This window comes from Gossypium hirsutum, chromosome A02 (assembly GCF_007990345.1).
Source record: "Gossypium hirsutum isolate 1008001.06 chromosome A02, Gossypium_hirsutum_v2.1, whole genome shotgun sequence".
Lineage (NCBI taxonomy): Eukaryota > Viridiplantae > Streptophyta > Magnoliopsida > Malvales > Malvaceae > Gossypium > Gossypium hirsutum.
In genome coordinates, this window is record NC_053425.1 from 12993761 (window position 1) to 13014387 (window position 20627).

General features: G+C 32.2%; 2 protein-coding genes across 2 annotated transcripts; both read right to left on the bottom strand.

Moving 5' to 3' along the window:
• Nucleotides 1–1161: 1161 nt before the first annotated feature.
• Nucleotides 1162–1644, bottom strand: LOC121211087 (secreted RxLR effector protein 161-like). Its single transcript, XM_041083307.1, has one exon. It carries the CDS (start codon nt 1642–1644, stop codon nt 1162–1164), a length of 483 nt encoding a protein of 160 aa, XP_040939241.1.
• A 5399-nt stretch (nt 1645–7043) lies between these two features.
• LOC107952290 (wall-associated receptor kinase 2) lies at nt 7044–9958 on the bottom strand. Its single transcript, XM_016887555.2, has 3 exons — nt 8782–9958; nt 8503–8679; nt 7044–8394 (listed from the first exon to the last, which is right to left on the bottom strand). The coding sequence occupies exons 1-3, from the start codon at nt 9935–9937 to the stop codon at nt 7220–7222; spliced, it is 2508 nt and encodes an 835-aa protein (XP_016743044.2). The 5' UTR covers nt 9938–9958; the 3' UTR covers nt 7044–7219.
• Between the last annotated feature and the right edge of the window lie 10669 nt (nt 9959–20627).

Consider the following 20627-nt stretch of genomic DNA (forward strand, 5'->3'; position numbering starts at 1 on the left):
TGAGTTCTTTTAAAAATAAAACAGAACATACATGCACCTGGACTCGAACCCGAGCCACCCCGGGACTCCTAACGCACTGCTGCCGCTGCACCACAAACCTTTTAGTGGCATAACTCGGTCGTAACTGTACTTAAGTTTTACCTTAGCTCGACGTGGCTTCTAAAATAAAAAGCAACTTATGCGCGAACCTTGCCTTGAATCCAGGCACTCTTACAACCTTCTAGCGCCACTGCTGCTGGACCAAGCTTCCCTTTTTGTCTATTTTAATCTACTTTATTATTAAAGCCTTATTGCCCAGTTCCCCTAAGAAACAAAAAAAAAAAAAACAAACTAATTTCTTTGCTAAAGTCTTGGATCGAACCAAGATTTTTCCCACACTTTAAATACTTCTAAATTTATTTAAAAACTAAATTTAAACACCACATTAATAATAATAATAATAATAATAATAACTATAGCAATGAAAATTTCAAATACAATAATATATATATTTCCTAATAATAATAATAATTTAATTGAAACACTAAATTAACAACAATAATTTTATAAATATATTTGTATCTAATAATTATAATGATAATAATTTTCATAAAAATTAAAATATTAGTAATAACATAAATATTTTATCAATATATATTTTTTTAAACACTAGTAATATTTAAAACTTCTCAATATTCAGGTTTTCTTCTATCCGAATCCCAGACTCAAAGCCCAACTCTTCTAGGCCCAATTTTTGGGGCGTTACATTCTTAATGAATAAACCTAATGTTTACTTCAGGTCCAAACTTTAGTGACATTCTCGAATCAATCAAATTAATACGTGCACAAAATATAAGAAACATCAAACTTAACAGAGTTTCTTTATAACTGTTATTATAATAAAAATTTACAAGGTGGGAACAAGTCCAATAGTGACAACATCGTCCTTAAATTTTTGTGGTGCAGCTAACATCTGCTCAGCGTTAATATGCTCAATAACCACTTTATTTTCTTCAACATGTTCCCTTATAGCTAAATACTTAATGTTGATATGTTTACTTCGACTTCCACTTTTTTGTTCTTAGCCATAAAGATAGTAGTTGAATTGTCACAATATATTATCAACAACCTATAAATTGAATCCACAAGTCTAAGTCCAGATATGAAACTCTTCAACCATACTCAATGTGAGGTAGCCTTAAAACATGAAATGAACTCAGCCTCCATAGTGGAAGTAGCAGTTAAAGTCTGCTTAACGCTCCTCCAAGAAATAGTTCTGCCAGCAAACATAAATATGTAACTAGATATTGATTTAAGTGAATCAAAACATCTGGAAAAGTCTAAATCAGAGTAGTCAATCACCTTCAAATTATCTGATAGTTTGTACGTAAGCATGTAGTCCTTTGTCCCTTTAAGATATCTCAAAGCTTTCTTTGCAGCTCTCCAGTGGTTAATACTTGGATTACTCTGATATCTTCCCAACATTCCAACTGCAAATTTAATGTCAGGTCTTGTGTAGACTTGAGCATACATTAGGCTTTCAATAATAGAAGCATATAGAATGTTTTTCATTTGCTCCTTCTTAAATTCGTTCTTTTGACACTGGTTCAAATTGAACTTATCACCCTGCATGATAGGAGCAACACTTGATGAATAATCTTTCATCTGAAATCTTTGTTAATATAGGTTTCTTGAGATAGACATAAGATACCACGATATCTATCATGATGAATCTTAATGCCAATGACATAAGACACATCACCTATATCTTTCATATTGAAATTCTTAGAAAGAAATTGTTTCACCTTATGTAGATACCCCTGTCTTTTGATGCAAGTACAGTGTCGTCCATATATAGAATAAGGAAACAAATTTTACTCCCATTGACCTTCTGGTATATGTATTGATCCATGATATTCTCAACAAAACCAAACGAATAGAGAACCTCATGAAATTTTTAAAAACCATTGTCGGAAGGCTTGTTTCAATCCACATATGGATTTCTTTAGCATGCATACCAAGTGATCACCATCACTAAAGGTGAATCCTTTAGGTTGTTTCATGTATACCTCTCTTTAGGTCACCATTGAGAAAGGTGGTTTTCACATCCATTTGTTGCAACTTAAGGTCAAAATGAGCTACTAATGCTAACATAATGTGTAAGGAATCTTTTTTAGATACATGATTGAAAGTCTCAGTATAATTGATTCCTTCTCGTTGAGTGAATTCCTTCGCAACGACTCTAGCTTTATGTTTTTCTATGTTGCCCATTGAATCTTTTTTTTTGTTTTGAAAACCTATTACATCTAATGGATTTTATTCAGGAAATGGCACAAGATCCCAAACATCATTATTTTTCATAGAATTCATATCTTCTTTCATAGCATTATACCATAATTCTGACTCTTTGCAACTCATGGCTTGTGAAAATAACTCAAGATCATTTCTAGCTCCAATATTATAGTCAAACTCTTGCAGGTACGCAATATAGTCACTAGAAATTTCTGATTTCCTTTCTCTAGTAGATCTCCTCAATGTTGAACCAACATTTTCTTGTGGATCATATTGTTCAACTGATTGTTCAATGATTTCCAGATTTTTTTAAATAGCTTGATCTATTAGAGTGATTTCAGTAGCTTGTGGATTTTCATTGATTAGTTGTTCAACACCCAATTGAGCTTGAAGGGTGTTTTGTATGATAACCAATCTTCAACATGAAGTGGAAGGTTGACCTATGGGAATCATGTCCCAAGATAGATCATTCCCATTGGTTGAGTCATTCTCAAAAAATTTTGCATTTCTCGATTCCATAATTCTAGTGCTATGGGATGGACAATAGAATTTGTATTCTTTGAACCTTTCAGCATATCCAATGAAATATCCACTAATGGTATTTGGGTCCAATTTATTTTCCTGTGGGTTATAAACTCTTACTTCAGACGGGCATCCCCATACGCCTATATGTCACAAACTTGGTTTTCAACCTTTGAACAACTTAAAAGGTGTTTTTGGGATAGCCTTAGGTGGAACTCGGTTTAATATATACACAACCTTTTTGACAGCTTCAACCTATAAGGACTTAGACAGCTTAGAGCTACTAAGTATACTTCGCACCATGTCCATTAAAATTTAGTTTCTTCTTTCTGCAACACCATTGTGATCAAGTGAGCCTGACATGGTGTATTGGCCAAATATACTATTATATAGAAAAAACTTTGCAAGTGGATCAAATGGTTGTCTATCCTCAGTGTATCTACCATCATACTTACCATCTCTATCGATTCTCACAATCTTGATTTGCTTATTGCATTGTTTCTCTACTTCAGCCTTGAAAACTTTAAAGGCTTTTAATGCTTCGCTCTTATGATGAAGCATATAGAGATACATGTATCATGAGTAGTCGTCTATAAAACTGATGAAGTATTTCTGACATTGCACATCTATATCTGGGCAATATATATCAGAATGGATGATTTCCAATATGGTTAAATTCCTATTGGCACCTTTCTTTGACTTGTTAGTCTACTTGAACTTAATGCAGTCTATATAAGTATTGAAATCAGTAAAATTTAAAGTATTGAGTACCCCATTATTTACTAATCTCTTAATCCTTTCAATGGAGATGTGTCCTAATCTTCAGTGCCACAAAATCGAGGAATCTTCATTTATAACACAACATTTAGTACCATTTTGAATGTGCATAACTTTATGAGTGGAATTATTTTGAAAATTAAGAGAATAAAGACCATCAGATAAAAGATCATTTGCAACAAGTTCAGAATTATAAAATAAACTGAAACCGGTGTTTGAAAAACTAAAACAATATCCAAATGGTGCAAGTCTTGAAATAGAAACTAAATTTCTAGAAAAACTGGGAATATAAAAAGTTTTTTCTGAATTTAAACAAAACCACTGCATGTGACTCCATCTTATTTCCTGATATATGTCTCGCTCAGCTCCCACTGGCTCCTTTAGGTTTCTTAATCCCTATAAGGAATTTAATATATGGATGTAGAACTAGAATCAATCCATCATGTATTATAACTAACATCAACCATATTGGACTCAAAGCAAACAAGTGAGATTGATTTACCTTTCTTTTCAAGCTAGCTTTTAAACTTGACATAGTTCTTCTCTAAGTGTCCATTCTTTTTACAAAAGAAATACTTCTTTTTCTTTATGTTAGCTTAGAGCTGTATTTTGGCCTTCCCTTTTTGTTTGGCTTGGACCATCTTCTTTCCTTGAGTAACCGTTAGTGCACTCTCTCCCATCTTCAGTACGAGTCTAACCTCTTCCTAATCACACATGGTCAAAAGCTCATCGATAGACCACTTATCCTTAGGTGTGTTATAGAAGATCTTAAAATGCCCATACTGAGGTAGAAGATTGTTCAATATAAAGTGCACTAGGAAAGATTCAGACATTTCAACCTCAAGTGCTCTTAATCGAGCTACTAAATCTCTCATCTTGTTGATGTGATCACATACACCTTTCACGGTAGTGAGCTTCATTGATGTGAACTTCATGATTAGGGTGTTGGCTAATGACTTTTAAGATGTTTTAAACTATTTTTCAATAGCTGTTAATAATTCTTGGACATTCTCATAATGCTCAATTGAGCCATAAACATCAACAGGTTCTTTGCTCTTTATGAACATGATACTTAATCAATTAGATCGCTCTCATTTTCCACACATAGCAAGATCAATCTAAGTGTTGGTTTCAATAATATGTGGCTCATATTTCCTTATGGCATAGTCAATATCCAAACACCCCAATTGGAGAAGAATACTCTCCTTCCAAAACTTAAAAGTTCTCACTAGTTAATTCAGGGATATCTACTTTATTATCAAACATATTCACAGGTTGTAAAATTGCAATATAAATGAACATACATGCTTAACAAAAATTTGAGCCAAACATAAATCATAATTAGGGGTGCAAATGAACAGAACATTCAATGAACTGTTCGTAAACCGCTCGTATAACATTAGTTTATGTTCATTTATTAAGCTAAATAAACGAGTATGAACAAAATTCTTATGTTTGTTTAATAAATGAACGAACATGAACAGAGGTGTGTTTGGTTCGTTTATGTTCACAAACAAGCTCGCTTATTGGCTCGTTTATAAGCTCGTTTATTGACTCGTTTATGACTCATTTATTTATTAATGATATTTTCTTATAAAAATTTCATTAGTATATACTAATAAAATTATCTTGGTTTGTATTTTTTTTCATTTATAATATAATTATTAATATTTAAATTTGACTATTTTATATCTAAATAATATATGTGTATATATTTATTGTTTGTTTATTATTTATTAACATTGTTCGTGAACATGTTCAATTAAGTTAAATGAACATATTCGTGAACATTAAACAAACGAACATGAAAAAAATTTGAAATTCTTTATGAACATAAACTAAACACGAACAAGCTTAAAAATAAACAAATGAACGTGAACAGAGGTTTGTTCATTCAAGCTCGATTCATTTACAACCCTAATCATAATTTACCAATGCAAGTTATGTGAATAATGAATCTAGTGACATAAAACTTTCCTATGGGCTAAATTTTTAATTCAATTAGATCTATTTTATGATAGAATTATTTACTATCATTTTGATAAAAAAATATTAAATTCATTTTCACAACTCTTATGGATAACTATGAAAAATCATTTAATAAATTTATCTTAATAAATTTTGCAAAGGATTTAATACATATGCTTTCCATATGTGAATTTTAACTTTAATAATTTTATTTAACTAAAGATGCTGTGGCTAGTCTTTAACTAAATAAAATTACGAAAGTCACTTACCTAGATATTAATCCTTAAACTTTATTCAAGATTATTGCTAAGTCATTATGCGACATCTAATGTCTATAAACCTTATAAGATCCTGACTACAATAAATAATTTTACTTAATTAAAGTTGTTGTGGCTAATTCTCTAATTAAATAAAATCATTTGGATCCCTAAACATATACTCTAAAGTTTTATTGCTAAATATTTTATGCAATAAGTCTTAAATTTTTATGTACCTAAAAATGTATATTCCTAATAACTAGATAATTCACATACAACAATTTTACTTTAGGCACAAAATATATTCAAAGAACAAATTTCTAAAAAGATTTTACTAACTTATTTATAGCATAATTAATTTTATAAATTTCATTTTAATAAAATCCCACGATTTTACACAAAAGTTTGCAATAAAATTCTTTAAAAAATTTAAAAATAATTAAAGAAACATGAAATCATTATTTTGAGAAATTGACAAATTTTTAAAATTGGAAAAGACAGAGATTAACTTGGCTTAGATACCAAATGTAAGCATAAATTACGGTTTTGAAAGGTTAAAGTGTAGCGGAAAAGATGGAATATAAATACCTCCAACTATTACTCGAATTAAATGTCAAAATTCAGATGTTATAACACCAATGATTGAGCGCACCAAACAACCAGCGATGAAGACAATCATATTTAACTATATAAAAACACAAAAAATCAAAAAAATGCAAAAATTGCCAAAATTTCTAAACACTTGAAAACCTCGTTAAATAGAATTGTTTCAAAATTTGTTTTTGGTGGTTAAAGATTTTATACTTGAAAGTATTTATGGCGGTGGTTTCCATGAAAAACCACTAACCACATCCCCACTATCACACTGGAAGTGGAGGGCAACAAAGTGAGAAACATAGGAATAACCCCACGAACCAATAACTCAGTTCCAGCATTTTCAGCATTAGATGGAGCTTAATCTGTATGCATTGTTTAGATTTTATTTTTTTAAACTAATGATCGATGCCTGCGACATCTTGGTCTTGCCTTATTTTTTTTCTTTAAAGTCAGCGTAAAAAAAGTCCCACACGTGATCAAGTCAAGTCTCTACATATGCAACAGAGTTAAGAAAACCAGTTGTTCTTTTAGTGCATTTGTTACAAAATCTTTAGATCATGAACACTGTCATTTTGTTTGTCGGAGTTGAGGTGAGTGTACTCATTTTCTTCATATATGTGAAGAATCATAATCTTGTCATTATGTCGGTATATACATGTTTAACATAGGTATTTTTGGGAAAATGATATCACAAAGAAAATGGAGGTTACAACCAAAGCTATGACAAACAAGTTATTTTATAAGTTTATATATCCTTTCACAAAGATGAGAAGCTGTTAAAGGGAACCCTGTTAGTGAAGAAGAATAGACAAACATCTGCAACATTGTTACCGACCTTGCAATATAATTTGCTGTCTACCGCTGTCATAGTCCGACGGACTGCCGTCATTACCTTGAGCATTCGCACCGGAGGGTTCACTGAGCAAATACTCAGTCTCCTTCGATTCATCTTTCACCCATGGATGCTTTGGATTTGATCTTAGACCCTCCAATTCCATTGCAACTTCCTTCATTGAAGGCCTCTCTTCTCCTCTAACTCTTAAGCACCTGTTTGCCAACATAGCAACTTCCTTTATCTGTGTAGTGTTTCCCTCAACAAGCACTTGATGATCAATAATTCCGAATAATTGGTCCTCCTTCAACGCGGAAACGAAATGCATTGCTAGATTCCGTTCTTCTTCCGGCATTTGAAAACAAAGTGCCTTTCTCTTGGTCAGCAACTCCGCAAGGACAACTCCGAAGCTGTACACGTCGCTCTTTTCAGTCAACTGGCTTGATTGAAAGTACTCTGGATCCAAGTAACCAAGTGTCCCTTGTACCAATGTGGTTAACTGTGTTTGATCCAAAGGAACTAACCTCGAAGCTCCGAAATCCGACACTTTTGCAGTGTAATGTTCATCTAAGAGAATGTTGGTAGACTTAACATCTCTATGAATAATGGGAGGATAAGCAGCTGAGTGGAGATACGAGAGTGCTCCAGCAGTTTCAGCTGCAATTCTCAACCTACATTCCCAAGACAAATACCCTTTTCCCGAACAATGCAGGCGCTGATGAAGGGTACCATTGGATATAAATTCGTAAACCAATAAAGGGACTTCGGTCTCTAAACAACATCCCAAGAGCTTCACAACATTTCTATGGTTAACCTGAGAAAGAACAATGACTTCATTAACGAACTGTTCAACTTGACTGTGATCTGCAATCATGGATTTTTTAATGGCGACAACCCTGTTGTCTTGCAATATTCCTTTATAAACTGTCCCATGGCCTCCTTTTCCGAGAATTCTAGTTTCATGGAAGTTGTTTGTTGCCTTTTTCAGCTCATCTGAAGTGAATATTTTAGCTGAAACAGACCCTTTAAGCTTTGAAAATTCTTGTTGTAAGATAATTCCACCATTTTGTAGGAAGAAATTTTCTCTTTGCCTGATAAGCTTTCTTTGCCAAAGTCCCCAATATATCCAGGAAATGCTCAATACGAACACTAAAAGGCTTATACTCACACCTAGTTTAACATGAAACAGGGTAACAAATTTAACTATTTTTATTGAATCTTTAGAACCCAGAAATATTTTTACAATAAAAGTATAATAGTATAAATTGATGTTTTTACCTAGACCAATGTTAACAAAAGGAAAGCCGTCAGGTGCATCCACAGGACTGCAACCAGTTCCATTTCTTTTGCCATCACCTTCATACCCACCTTTACAAATGCATTTGAAACTTCCTGGTAAATTGCTGCATATTGCATTTTTATCGCAGGGACTCCAAATCTTGCACTCATCGATATCTACAAAATGAAAAATCAATTAACAAGCAAAAAACCGAGTTACAGACTTGCAGTATCTATTTAAATCCGATCTTGATTGACAGCAGATATTAAAACACATACCTAGGCAACCTTCTGGGAGGTATGGATTCCCATAGAAACCGTCTGGACACTTGCAAAGATAGCCTGAACCAGTGTCAGGTTCGTGACACTCGCTCCGATGACATGCGTAATTTGACGGATTCTTAGCAGCTTCGACACACGTCTCGTTGCTTACAACCCAATCAAGGGACACCGGAAACTTGTAATCCTCAGATATATACTGAACATAACCCGAAGAGAACCGAAATCGACTTTCTTCAACAATAAAAGCATAGCTGCAAGGATTAAAATCCGACACATTGACATGGCGGTTAAAGCTATAAGCTACCACATCAATGGTTTTCAACCCATCAGGAATCTGTATCTGGCAACATCCGAATCCCGAACAAGATCCATCAACCAAGTCTTCGAACCGATTACATAAGGACATACATCCGGCTCTATAACTTTTGTTTCCGACAAATCCATAAAGGTAAGCGTAAGTGTCGCATCCAATTGCAGTAAACTTGTTTCGGGTATTTGAGACATTGTAAATCGAAAAGGGAGACAAGGATATTATCTGCGGGACCCTCATCACAGGGATCCGTGGAGCACTATAACAATCTCGAGCAACTGTGGTTAAGATTTGCAACTGACCTTCCATGGTGATATCGATGACAATGAAATCAGTGTATGCTAAGTAGGCTTTGAAGGAGTCGGCTGTTTCAGTGCAGTTGATATAAAAGTTCTTGTTTAGATAACAGCCTTCCATTGTGCCAAATGGGTATGGGATAGTTAAATCTCCACAATGAGTAGGACAGCCATTTTTGGCGAACACTTGAGCTCTTGTCACTGGTATAAAAGTTAACGCCATTACCAACAGTACGAGGATGTTTGGAGATAATCTCGTATGTGAATCCATTACTCTCTCTTTCCTAAACCTGACACCGAAAGTTAGATTAAAAGAGGAAAAATATATATTAATTCTTTGGAGAATACGTATGAATGCCGGCTTTGTATCATCTGGGTTGCCTTTAGTTGAGGTTGTCTTTTGGTTTTGAAACATGGGATTATGTCTGAGTCCAGAAAAAGGTAACAAACACAAATGAATAAACAAGCAGATGAAGCAAACACTAGTTGGTAAAAATGGAGGACTAATTTCACGAACCATGGTGATTTTCCTTTTGTTTTTTGTCATAGTTTTCGACTTTTCTTTGGTTACTTCACTTTTGTGTTTGATGTGTCTGTTTTTGTTTGATTGTTTCTGGCTGCTGCCGGCTTTACAACCAAAGCTATTAATGCGTGTTAATTAATAAATTAACCAGAAATCCCACAATTGGTGGGCTACTAATCAAATTAAAATAGGTTTAGTAATTCAACTAATTTGAATGTAGTGATTATGTATTTAAAGGTTTGTTTTACAGTTAAATTCACTTTTAAACTTTATTTTATATATTTAAATAAATTCTAATTAAATAATTTTTTTTATTTAGTACAATTGTAATTCAAATTTAAATTATTTTTGAGAAAATTATCACCAAAAAGTGAAATACACTCATTTAGATAAAAATATAAAAATGAATAATATTTAATGCTTCGGTACATAAGTCTCGTGCATCATTAATGTATAATAAAATAATACATCATTATTAAATTAAATAAAAAATACTAATAATTTTATTTAAATATAATTAAGCATTAATCATAATTATTATAAATAAATATTAATCATTCTGGATTTAGACATTCGGAAAATAATAAAAGAATATGGAATTTGTGATTATTTTAATGAATTATATAAATTATAGGGATAAAAGTTCAAGAAAAAATTACCTATCCCAAAAGTGACCAAAGATCGGTGCAGATTAGTTGCTCTAAATGCAGACAAACAACGAATTGAGTAACTATAAACAGGTCCAAAACCAAAATCAAGACTAGAAAAGATAACAGAAACACAGTTTATTGTCTGGTGTTCTGCTAAACAACCATTTATGTACTTGTATAAATAGAAAAAATAGGTGTTTCCTCTTGATTTACTTTAACTTCAGCCCATGGATGGCTGTTCCTCACTCTTAAACCCTCCAGCTCTATTGCAACTTCCTTCATTGTCGGTCTTTTTCTACTTTAGTTGTAAAGCTTTTTTAGTAATACTTTTTAGAAGCATATTTTACATGAAAAGTACTTTTACAAAAGGGATGCTAAACAAGTTATTTTGATTGAAATTTTTAACTTTTTAAAAGTATTTTTGATTATAAGAAATTAATTTTTTTAGTTTTTCTTCTCCCAAAAGTACTTTTAATGCTTAATTACTTTTTCATCTCTCCAACAATATAGTATTTTCCTTCTTTGTTTTTTCTCTTGTGTTTAATTACAAATGTGTTAAAATCATTAATTAAAAAAAAGAATTGTTTTGAATAAAAAATATTTTTTAGAATAATACAAATGTGTTAATATATAATTACAAATATTTAATTGTTATATTTAAATATTTAAAATATAGTTTTTATATTCTAATTAAATTTTATAAATAATTAATATTTATTATTAAAAATATTTAAATTTTATATTTCATATATCAAAATATTAACAATAAGTTATAATAAATTATTTTTTATATTCTTACTAAAATATAATAATATTAACTAATTTCAACATGATTTAAATGTATATTTGTTACTTTATAATATCATGTCTAAAATGGACATTTTATTTCTCAAAAATAATTTTTGACAATAATACTAAATACTCAAATATTAAACTAAACTTTTTAAAAGTGTTTCTCAACAACACTTTTTTCACAACATTCTTTAAAAGTAATGTTAAACTAGCCCTAAGAAAGAAAAGATGGACAATTAAAATTTTAGCAATCAAAAGTGACTTGCTATATTTCCATTTTTTGAATACATACTTTACATGCAAAATACAACTTTAAATAGGAAACACCAACTACAACTTGACAAGTTGGCAGATTTAAATACATGGAATCTACTCATTGGTTGATTTTTGTCTAATCAACATCACTCACATTAAACTATCCAACTAAAAACAAATAAAATAATCTAACAACTTTACAAAACAAGTTGACAACTTGTTAGCTTGTAACAAAAGCTTCAGGGTAGTTGATGGTTAGACTGTCTGTCATTCTGTCTTACACTTAGACTGTTGTCACTTTGGCTTGTTTGCCACTCTTGGATTGAGCGACATATTTGGATTGTCAGTCACTTTTGGACTTTTTGCCTCACTGTTCACCAAATTCTATCTGCTCGATAGTCCACCATCTGATAGTTTGCCATTCTTCTGGTGTTTAACTTGTTCGCCAGATGTGTGACTTGTTGCATGAATGACCATCTCACAACAACCTTTCACTCTTAAACACCTCTTTGCTAATTCATAAACCTCTTTAATCTGCTCAATATCTCTTTCTTTCGCCACTTTATCATCTAGAATCTTAACAATGAATCATCTCTCAATGATTTAAGAAAATAGTTGACTAAATTTCTTTCAATCATCTCTCAATGATTTAAGAAAATAGTTGACTAAATTTCTTTCTACTTCAGGGACGTCAAAGGAAAGTGTTTTTTTTTCGGTTAATGGCTCGACAAGGAAGACACCAAAGCTATAGACGCCACTTTTCCCATTTATTTGGCTTGTTTGCAAGTATTCGAGATTTAAATATCTGTTGGAGTTTTTAAGCCAAAAAGAACATTAAACAAAAACAAATAACAAAGCAACAAGAAGCATGAAACAATTTACTTGCTCACAAACGTGCAACAAGGAATGAAAAATAGATTTTCATTGCAAACAACAAAGCATTACATGTTTTTTTTATAGTCAATCAACTTATCAAACACAACTAACCCCACTAACTAGCCTAATAACTTGTGAAACATTGCTTGTACACTAAAACAAGCCAACTAAACAAATCCTTCATTACCTATACACATAAAGTTGTCATCAAGCTTGTTCATTTTCAACTAAGCAAAATTACAATGCAACTAAAACAGAAAACTTCTTAATGTAGCATGCACATAAGCTGTAGCATGCATACAAGTATGAATTCAACAAAATCATTTTAGCAGCATGGTTGGCCACTTTTCAACACCCCTCTTTGGCCTCTATGCTACAAACACCAATCGTTTTTCTTAAGAATTCAAACCAAGCATCAAATGGAGTCTTCCTCTCCTGCACAGCCTTGACAAGCATTCAAACCAAGCTTCAAATGGAGTCTTCTCCTCCTTCACAACCTTGGTTGGCAATCTGATCAACAAATACAATGAGGTATTCACAGCCTTAGCCCAAAAAATGTTTGGCAACTTGCCTTCAAATAATGAGCATCTTGTTCATTACAGTCATGTTTCTTCTTACACATACTCCGTTCTGCTGTGGAATGTAAATGTTGGTGAGCTACTGAGGACGGACTAAACCAATTTATATATTCTTAACAAGCAACCCTTAAAAAGTGACAGGCTCTAGCAGCTTTTGTCTTTCTTAACAAGCAGCAAAAACGAAATCAATGGCCCTCAAATATGACGGGCTCTTGATACCAATTGTTTGAGTTTTTAAGCCAAGAAGAACAAAGAACAAAAATAGAGGACAAAGCAATAAGAAAGATGAAACAATTTACTTGCTCACAAACGTGTAACAAGGAGTGAAAAATAGATTTTCATTGCAATCAACAAAGCATTACATGTTTTTTTTATAGTCAATCAACTTAGCAAACATAAATAATCCCACTAATCAACCTAGTAACTTGTGTGTTGAGTATGATTCCTATTTCAGTCAAATTCGAGAAATAATCTTCTAGTTAAACTCTGTTTATTTGTTTCAATCAAACTCTGATTAGGCTAGATTATTTTATTATTTGACCTATGAATTTAGCCTATAAATAGACTCTTTTACAACCTTAGAAAATATACTCATAACACTTTTGGAGAATTTTGTGTTTATGTTTTGAGGGTTCTTTGTTTCCAGGTTTTAGGGTTTAGTTTTTATCTCCATCTTTTACTCTTCATTCTTTTTCTATTATAGTAAAATTATCTTTACTTGTGGTTTTTTATCCTATTTGGAGGGGTTTTTCCAAGTTAAATTTGTGTGTTCAATTTCTCAATTTCTTCCTCTTTTTTTACTTGTTCGTTGCTTAATCGGGCCGATACCCAACATTGTGAAACATTGCTTGTACATTAACACAAGCCAACTGAACAAGTTATTCATTCCCTAAACATATCAACCTATCATCGAGCTTGTTCATTTTCAACTAAGCAAAATCACATTGCAACTGAAACATAATACTTGTTAATGCAGCATGCACACGAGCTGTAGCATGCATACAAACTCTATGCACTCAACAAAATTATTTTAGCAACATGGTTGGCCATTTTTCAACAATCTCTCAATGTTCCTTACACTAGTGTTGTTAGTTGAGTTTGATGTAGTGGCACTAATCGAGATGCTCCAAAATTCAAAAATTTTGCAGTATAATTGTCGTCCCGAAGGATGTTTGTAGGCTTCATATCTCTATGAATTATTGGTGTCGAAGCTACATAGTGTAAATATGATAGCACTTGCACTGATTCTGTAGCTACCCTTAACCGAATTTCCCAGGAAATTGAAGAAGCTTTGTCTTCACAGTGGATGTGTTTGTACAATGTGCCATTGGAAACAAATTCATAAACCAACAAGGAGACCTCAGTCTCCTAGCAACAACCTAAAAGTTTGACCACATTTTTATGGTTTATTTGGGAGAGAATGATAACCTCATTGGTGAACTGATTAATTTGGCTTTGATCAACAATTCCGGATTTCTTGATGGCTACCTTTGTGTCATTCTTCAGATACCTTTGTAAACTCCAAAGCCTCATTTCCCAATAATGTGGCTCTCATCATAGTTTTTGGTTGTATTATTAAGCTCTTCTACACTGAAAATCCTAACGGTTTCGATTGATACTTGTTGTTCATTTAGCTCTTGCTAACAGTAAACCACCATTTCTCTGAAAGAATTTCTTTTTCATATTGAGTAGCTTTCTTTTCTTGCGTATGAAGAACAACCATGAAAAACCCACAATAGCAACCAGTACACTTAAACCTATAGCTACCATTAAACAACAACTAAAACATTACACATAATCTTAACACTATATGCTAGAGAACACAGTTTTATTGTCAATATTTATGTATAAAAGCTAAAATTAGAAACGAACACCTACCAGTTGAGATTAGTATGACATTTACTACATTTGGTATGCAGCCAGTTCCATCTTTTCTGCGATCCCCATGAAAACCTGAAAAGCTATAAAAGTTACATATTTTAATCCTATTCTTAATGCTTTTTTGAATGATTAATTGTACAAATTAGTGAATTTGATGCTCCTAATCCTTTAAATTCATGTTTCTATACTTAGGAGAGCATTTGGGAGCAAAATGAGCGAAAAATGAGCCAAAATCAGACAAATAGAGTTGTTTTCAGGATCCATATGGCCTGAGCATTTCCACACGAGCTGGCCACACGCGTATGTGCCAGCCCATGTCGATTTCGCACACTGCTTCCCAAATACGCGGAAAACCCAATTTTTAGGCTTCTGATCATTGTAAAGTCTATAAATACCAATTAGAAAAAGACCTAAGGGGGCACTCAGAGAAGATTGAAGAAAACACTCGAAGAATGCTATCTAAATCAACTCGGAAGTGGATCTCCCTCAAGATCGAAGATCTCCATTTAATTTCTTTCGAAGTTTTTTTTAGTTTCTTTATGTCTTGTGGTTATCCTAATTTTGAGATGCTTCTATTCAAGATTATGAATTAAATTCCCAAGATACCTAGGGAGGATGAAACCTATGATGAATAATATTATTTGATTTCTGATTTACATGATAAATATTTGATTCTTGTTCTCAATTATGTATGTTTAATTCTTGTTTTAATATTTCCGCAATATTAATTTATGTTTAATGTGCTTATTTCAGTGGAGCAAAAGTTCCTGTTTAAGAGTAGATCTAGCATAATTGAGTGGAGTTGCTTGCAATCCTAGAAATAGGATGACATAAATCTACCGGATTAGAATCAAATCTAATAGGGGAATCCATAAATCAAGTTAATGCGACAATAGGGGTTTTAATTAGAAAGAGATTTCAATTAATCAACCTAGAGTCGGTTGTTCTTACTTTCGAAAGAGATATTAACATAATTTAGGGATTTCTATGGATTAAGACATAAGTGAATTAATTGTTTAATTCAAATTCATAATAATAGGTGAAGTCTAGATGAATTCTTTTCTCGGTATTGTCTGTCTCATTGGTTATCTTTGATTATTTTCCTATTTCATTCTCTGTTGCGTTCTTAGTTAGATTAGTTTAGTAATTTTAGGTTAAAAACATTAGATTAGTTTAGTAATTTTAGGTTAAAAACAATCACTCCAATTTGTCGGCTCAATAATAGAAAAACGGTAATTACTAGCTAGTATTTTTAGTCCTCGTAGATACGATATTCCCTACTCACCATAACTATACTATTGATCGATAAGTGCGCTTGCCTTAGTCATATTTATAGTTAGTTCAGTGACCATCAAAACCTTTCCAGATGAACAAGTATAATTTCCCAAGGTATTATCGCAATTCCTTTCAGAAACACAATTGTGGAGGCTTGAATTTTTGCACTCATCAATATCTGAAAATCATTAAAAGAAACTGGTAATCCCAAAATAGCAAAACAGGAGCAGATAAAGCCATGACGAAAATGGTAATATGAGCATAAGATGGCTATACCTTAGCAACCATTGAGAAGATACGGGTTTCCACGGTAGCCATCCTTGCACTTGAAGATATGACCACCTGTTTTTAGGATCATAGCATATGCTATTTTATTTACAAGTATATTCAGGTTTATGCTCAGTTGCATTGCAACGTTCAGTTCCAATCGTCCAATCAAGCACCAAAGGAAGAGATTCTACGTTCACCAACTCATTAAAACTTTTATAGCTGAAACTGAACTCTTATCAGCAACAAAGGCGTAGCTACAAGGATTGAAGTCCCACAAATTTGTATGATTGTTGAAGCTTGTTACTGATACGTTAAGATTCTTGAGTCCACTAGGAATGAAGATCTGGTAGCGTCCTATACCGGAGCAAGAACCATCAAGGGGATGTGTCCTTTTGGTCGTAATATGACATGCAGCCCGTATAATATTCAGTATCAGTATCCTCACGTTCAGCCATGATAGTGGCGCAAGTGTCGCAAACAACAGCAGTGAACTTGTTTTTAGGCTTTGAGATAGTGAACATGGAAGCCCGCAGCCAAGAGTATTACCGTTCCACATTTCTGCGAAAGGCCTCGTAACAATCCCTAGCTACATATGCAAGAATTCCATCTGACCTTCAAGCGTTATGTCGGTGATAAACAAGTTACCATGTAGTTGTTGTGGTCTAAGGGCCTGAAAGACTGGTTGCAATAGATTGAAAAATTCTGGTTCAAGTAACAGCATTGGTTCATGCCGAAAGGATATAATGCTCACATTTCCACACTTCTCCAATCAACCTGGTAAGGCTTGAGAATGAGAAGCCACTGATGCTGATGCGGCTGCAAGAAACCAGGCCCAGCTAAACAAGACAACTGTAGAATTCCACCCTTCATAGCCATTGCCAAAGGTAACAATAGTGATTATATGCACTTGATATATAGTCGAATGCTTGAAACTTTTAATGGTTTTTTCCATCTTCAGTTTCACCTTAACAGAACGATCAAGATTCAAGAATATAATGATTAAACTTTCTAAAAGCCAATTAAAGTTCATTGAATATAATCCAAAGTTGCCGCTTATGATACAAAGCAGCCGTTTTATGAACCAAAGCTACCCTTACTAATTAAATCAGAAACAAACACATTTTGGAAAAGCCGAACAAGAAAATTACAACAAAACTAAAATACTGTTTGATACAATATAGTTATAATTTCGATACGATGAAATATATATATCTTTAAAATATAGTTGAAGTATTCTGGGAGTTCTTTGTATTGTAGAGACCGGAATAAATTAATCCATGGGATATATTAAATAGATCAATTTAATTTTTATATTATTAAAAAGAATGAAATAAGTTTAAATTATAATTGAGTTAATATTTATTATAATAAAAAATGTACTTTAAAATTTTTAAAAATATTTACTCTTTTTAAATAGTAAATGATATTTTTTAACCGTAAATATTAGCTCAATTCTAATTTGATCTTATTTGATTTCTTTTTAATATTAATACATAGACTAAATTGATGTGGTTTATATAATAAAGAGACATCTTTAAGTACATTCACCTTTAAAATATGATAGTAATTATAACAAAAACTCTTAAAATGAAATTAATGAAAATCAAAATATTTTTAACCCTAGATCAAATTCAATTCTTCGAACCAATAGAGTTGTGATTTAATTCTCCTCATTGAAATCAAAGCACAACACTCAATCTTTCTTTCTTTTTTCTTTTTCTTTTTCACCATGCAATAAAAGTTTGAATGTAAACAGAAATTTGAGTAATCTTTTTCTTTTTCAGATTTAAATTTTTTAAACAAAAAAAGCATATTTACAACAATTAGGGTTATCAAAATAAAGTAATTTTTAGTGCTTTATATTTATTTTTTTCTTTAAAACATACTGAGCATTTCACTCTAAAAAAAATTGGGATTTTAAATTTAAATAGATTCAAGCATATCACATAAAAAAATAGGTAAATTTTGATTTTCAAACATATCACTATAAGATTTTTTGAATTTCTTTCACCCTACAACTTGTATATTGCTAGGTGAAAAAAAAAAGGAAAAAATGGGGTATTCTAATTTTTATTTTAATAAACTAGATTAAATCTTAAATTTAAGGCTTATATTTATTTATTTTGATTTAAAGGTTAAAAAAATTTAATTTTTTTTGTTTTATTTTAAGAGTTCTCACTAATGTTGCCACTCTCTAAAATATAGTAAGATAATAATTTAAAGTTTAATAAAAGTTTTCAAATATATATTTTAAAAAATAAAAGAATAATTTTTAAGTAGATAATCTATAATATATATATATACAAGCACAAGTTTAGAAAAACTTTTAAACTAACGAAAATACTATTTATTTTCTATCATATTACTAAATTGACATTTAAAAATAATTATGATATTTAATTTAAAACTATTAATTAAAAAAGTTGACATAAAATAGAATTTGTAATAATTATACATGTACCCGTAATTATAATTTAATAGAATTTATGATAATTATATATTTAAAAATAACTATAATTATAATTTACATTTATTACTTAAAAAAATTAGTTAAAATAAGTATAATTTTGTTATGAATATCTTATTAAGTGGATATGTAACACCCCAAACCCGGCCTGGAAGTTTGGCTCGAATCTGGCGTGTCACATTGAAGTGTTTTTCGAAAACCATGTTTCCATTAAAAACCCTTCTTAGTAATTAAAAACTTGTACCCTTTTTAAACCTTGTTAGAAAACCTCAGCTGAATATCATTCTTAACAACTTTGTAAAAAAAATCCTGGCAGTTGCGGACACTTAATTTAAAAACAATTGCGGTTACGTGATGTTTTGAACAACAGTAGTTGCTTTGGAAAACCGTGTTCTAATACTAGCAATTATAAGAACAATAAATAAAATTCCAAATTTGAAATCCAAAAAATTACAACGGCTTTACTACAACCCACATAAAAACATTTAAAAGCAATAATCAAAACTATAACATAAATAGTGTGTGTGGCTTCCTCCGAGCCCCTCGTAGCCCCGATCCGTCTAAGGCTGGAAATTACCTGGAAGGTTAATAAACAGGGTGAGTTTACGAAAACTCAGTGTGAAATCCCCTACTATAAAAAGGAACAGTCAGTCATATAAAAGAATTAAATGTTTGGCCCCAGCCTTACTTACAGTTTCAGTACCAATTGGGCCTTAGCCCATTATAACAGACAGTACCAGATGGGCTTTAACCCATTACAGAATAAGAAACATTATCAGAACTAGAATCAGAATCAGAATCAGAATTAGGTGACAGAATCAGAATCAGAATCAGTATCAGGTAACAGAATCAAAATCAGAATGTGAATGCAATCCCAACCCAGCCTATAACCAACCACTACACTCCACCCGTACCAGCCCTACACTCTATGTGGGGAATAGCTCAACCCACCCAGCCCTACACTCCACAGTTGCAGCATTGCTGCTCAGATATCAGTAAGTTGAGGCAAAGCCTCCAGTACGTGGACAAGCCACTTTCAGTACTTCCTCCATCAGTATAACCCATAACCCATGCAACAGATATAAATGTCATGGCATACAACATACAGAATCAGAATATCTGCCCATATTTGAATCAAACAGTCACAGTCAAGTCATTCATATCACCAACATATATTCACAATCAAATTCGTCAACCACACAGTCCAAGTCAGTCACTTGCCCACAAGGGCAAAACAGTCATTTAACACCCTAGGGGCAAAATGGTAATTTTACCTCACAAGGTATCTCGGTAATTCTACCCTACAGGGGAATTTCAATAATTCTACCCTACAGGGGTATTTCGGTATTTCTACCCTACAGGGGTATTTCGGTAATTCTACCCTACAGGGGTATTTCGGTAATTCTACCCTACAGGGTATTGCGATAATTCTACCCTATAGGGGTATTTCGGTAATTTTACAAGTCAGGGGTATTTTAGTAATTTTACAAACCAGGGGTATTTTAGTAATTTTACAAACCAGGGGTATTTTGGTAATTTTACTAATCGAGGGTATTTTGGTAATTTTGTAAACTAAGGGTATTTCAATAATTTTGTAAATCGAGGATAAAACAGTAATTCTGTAAATCGAGGGTAAAACAGTAATTCTATAAATCGAGGGTAAAATGATA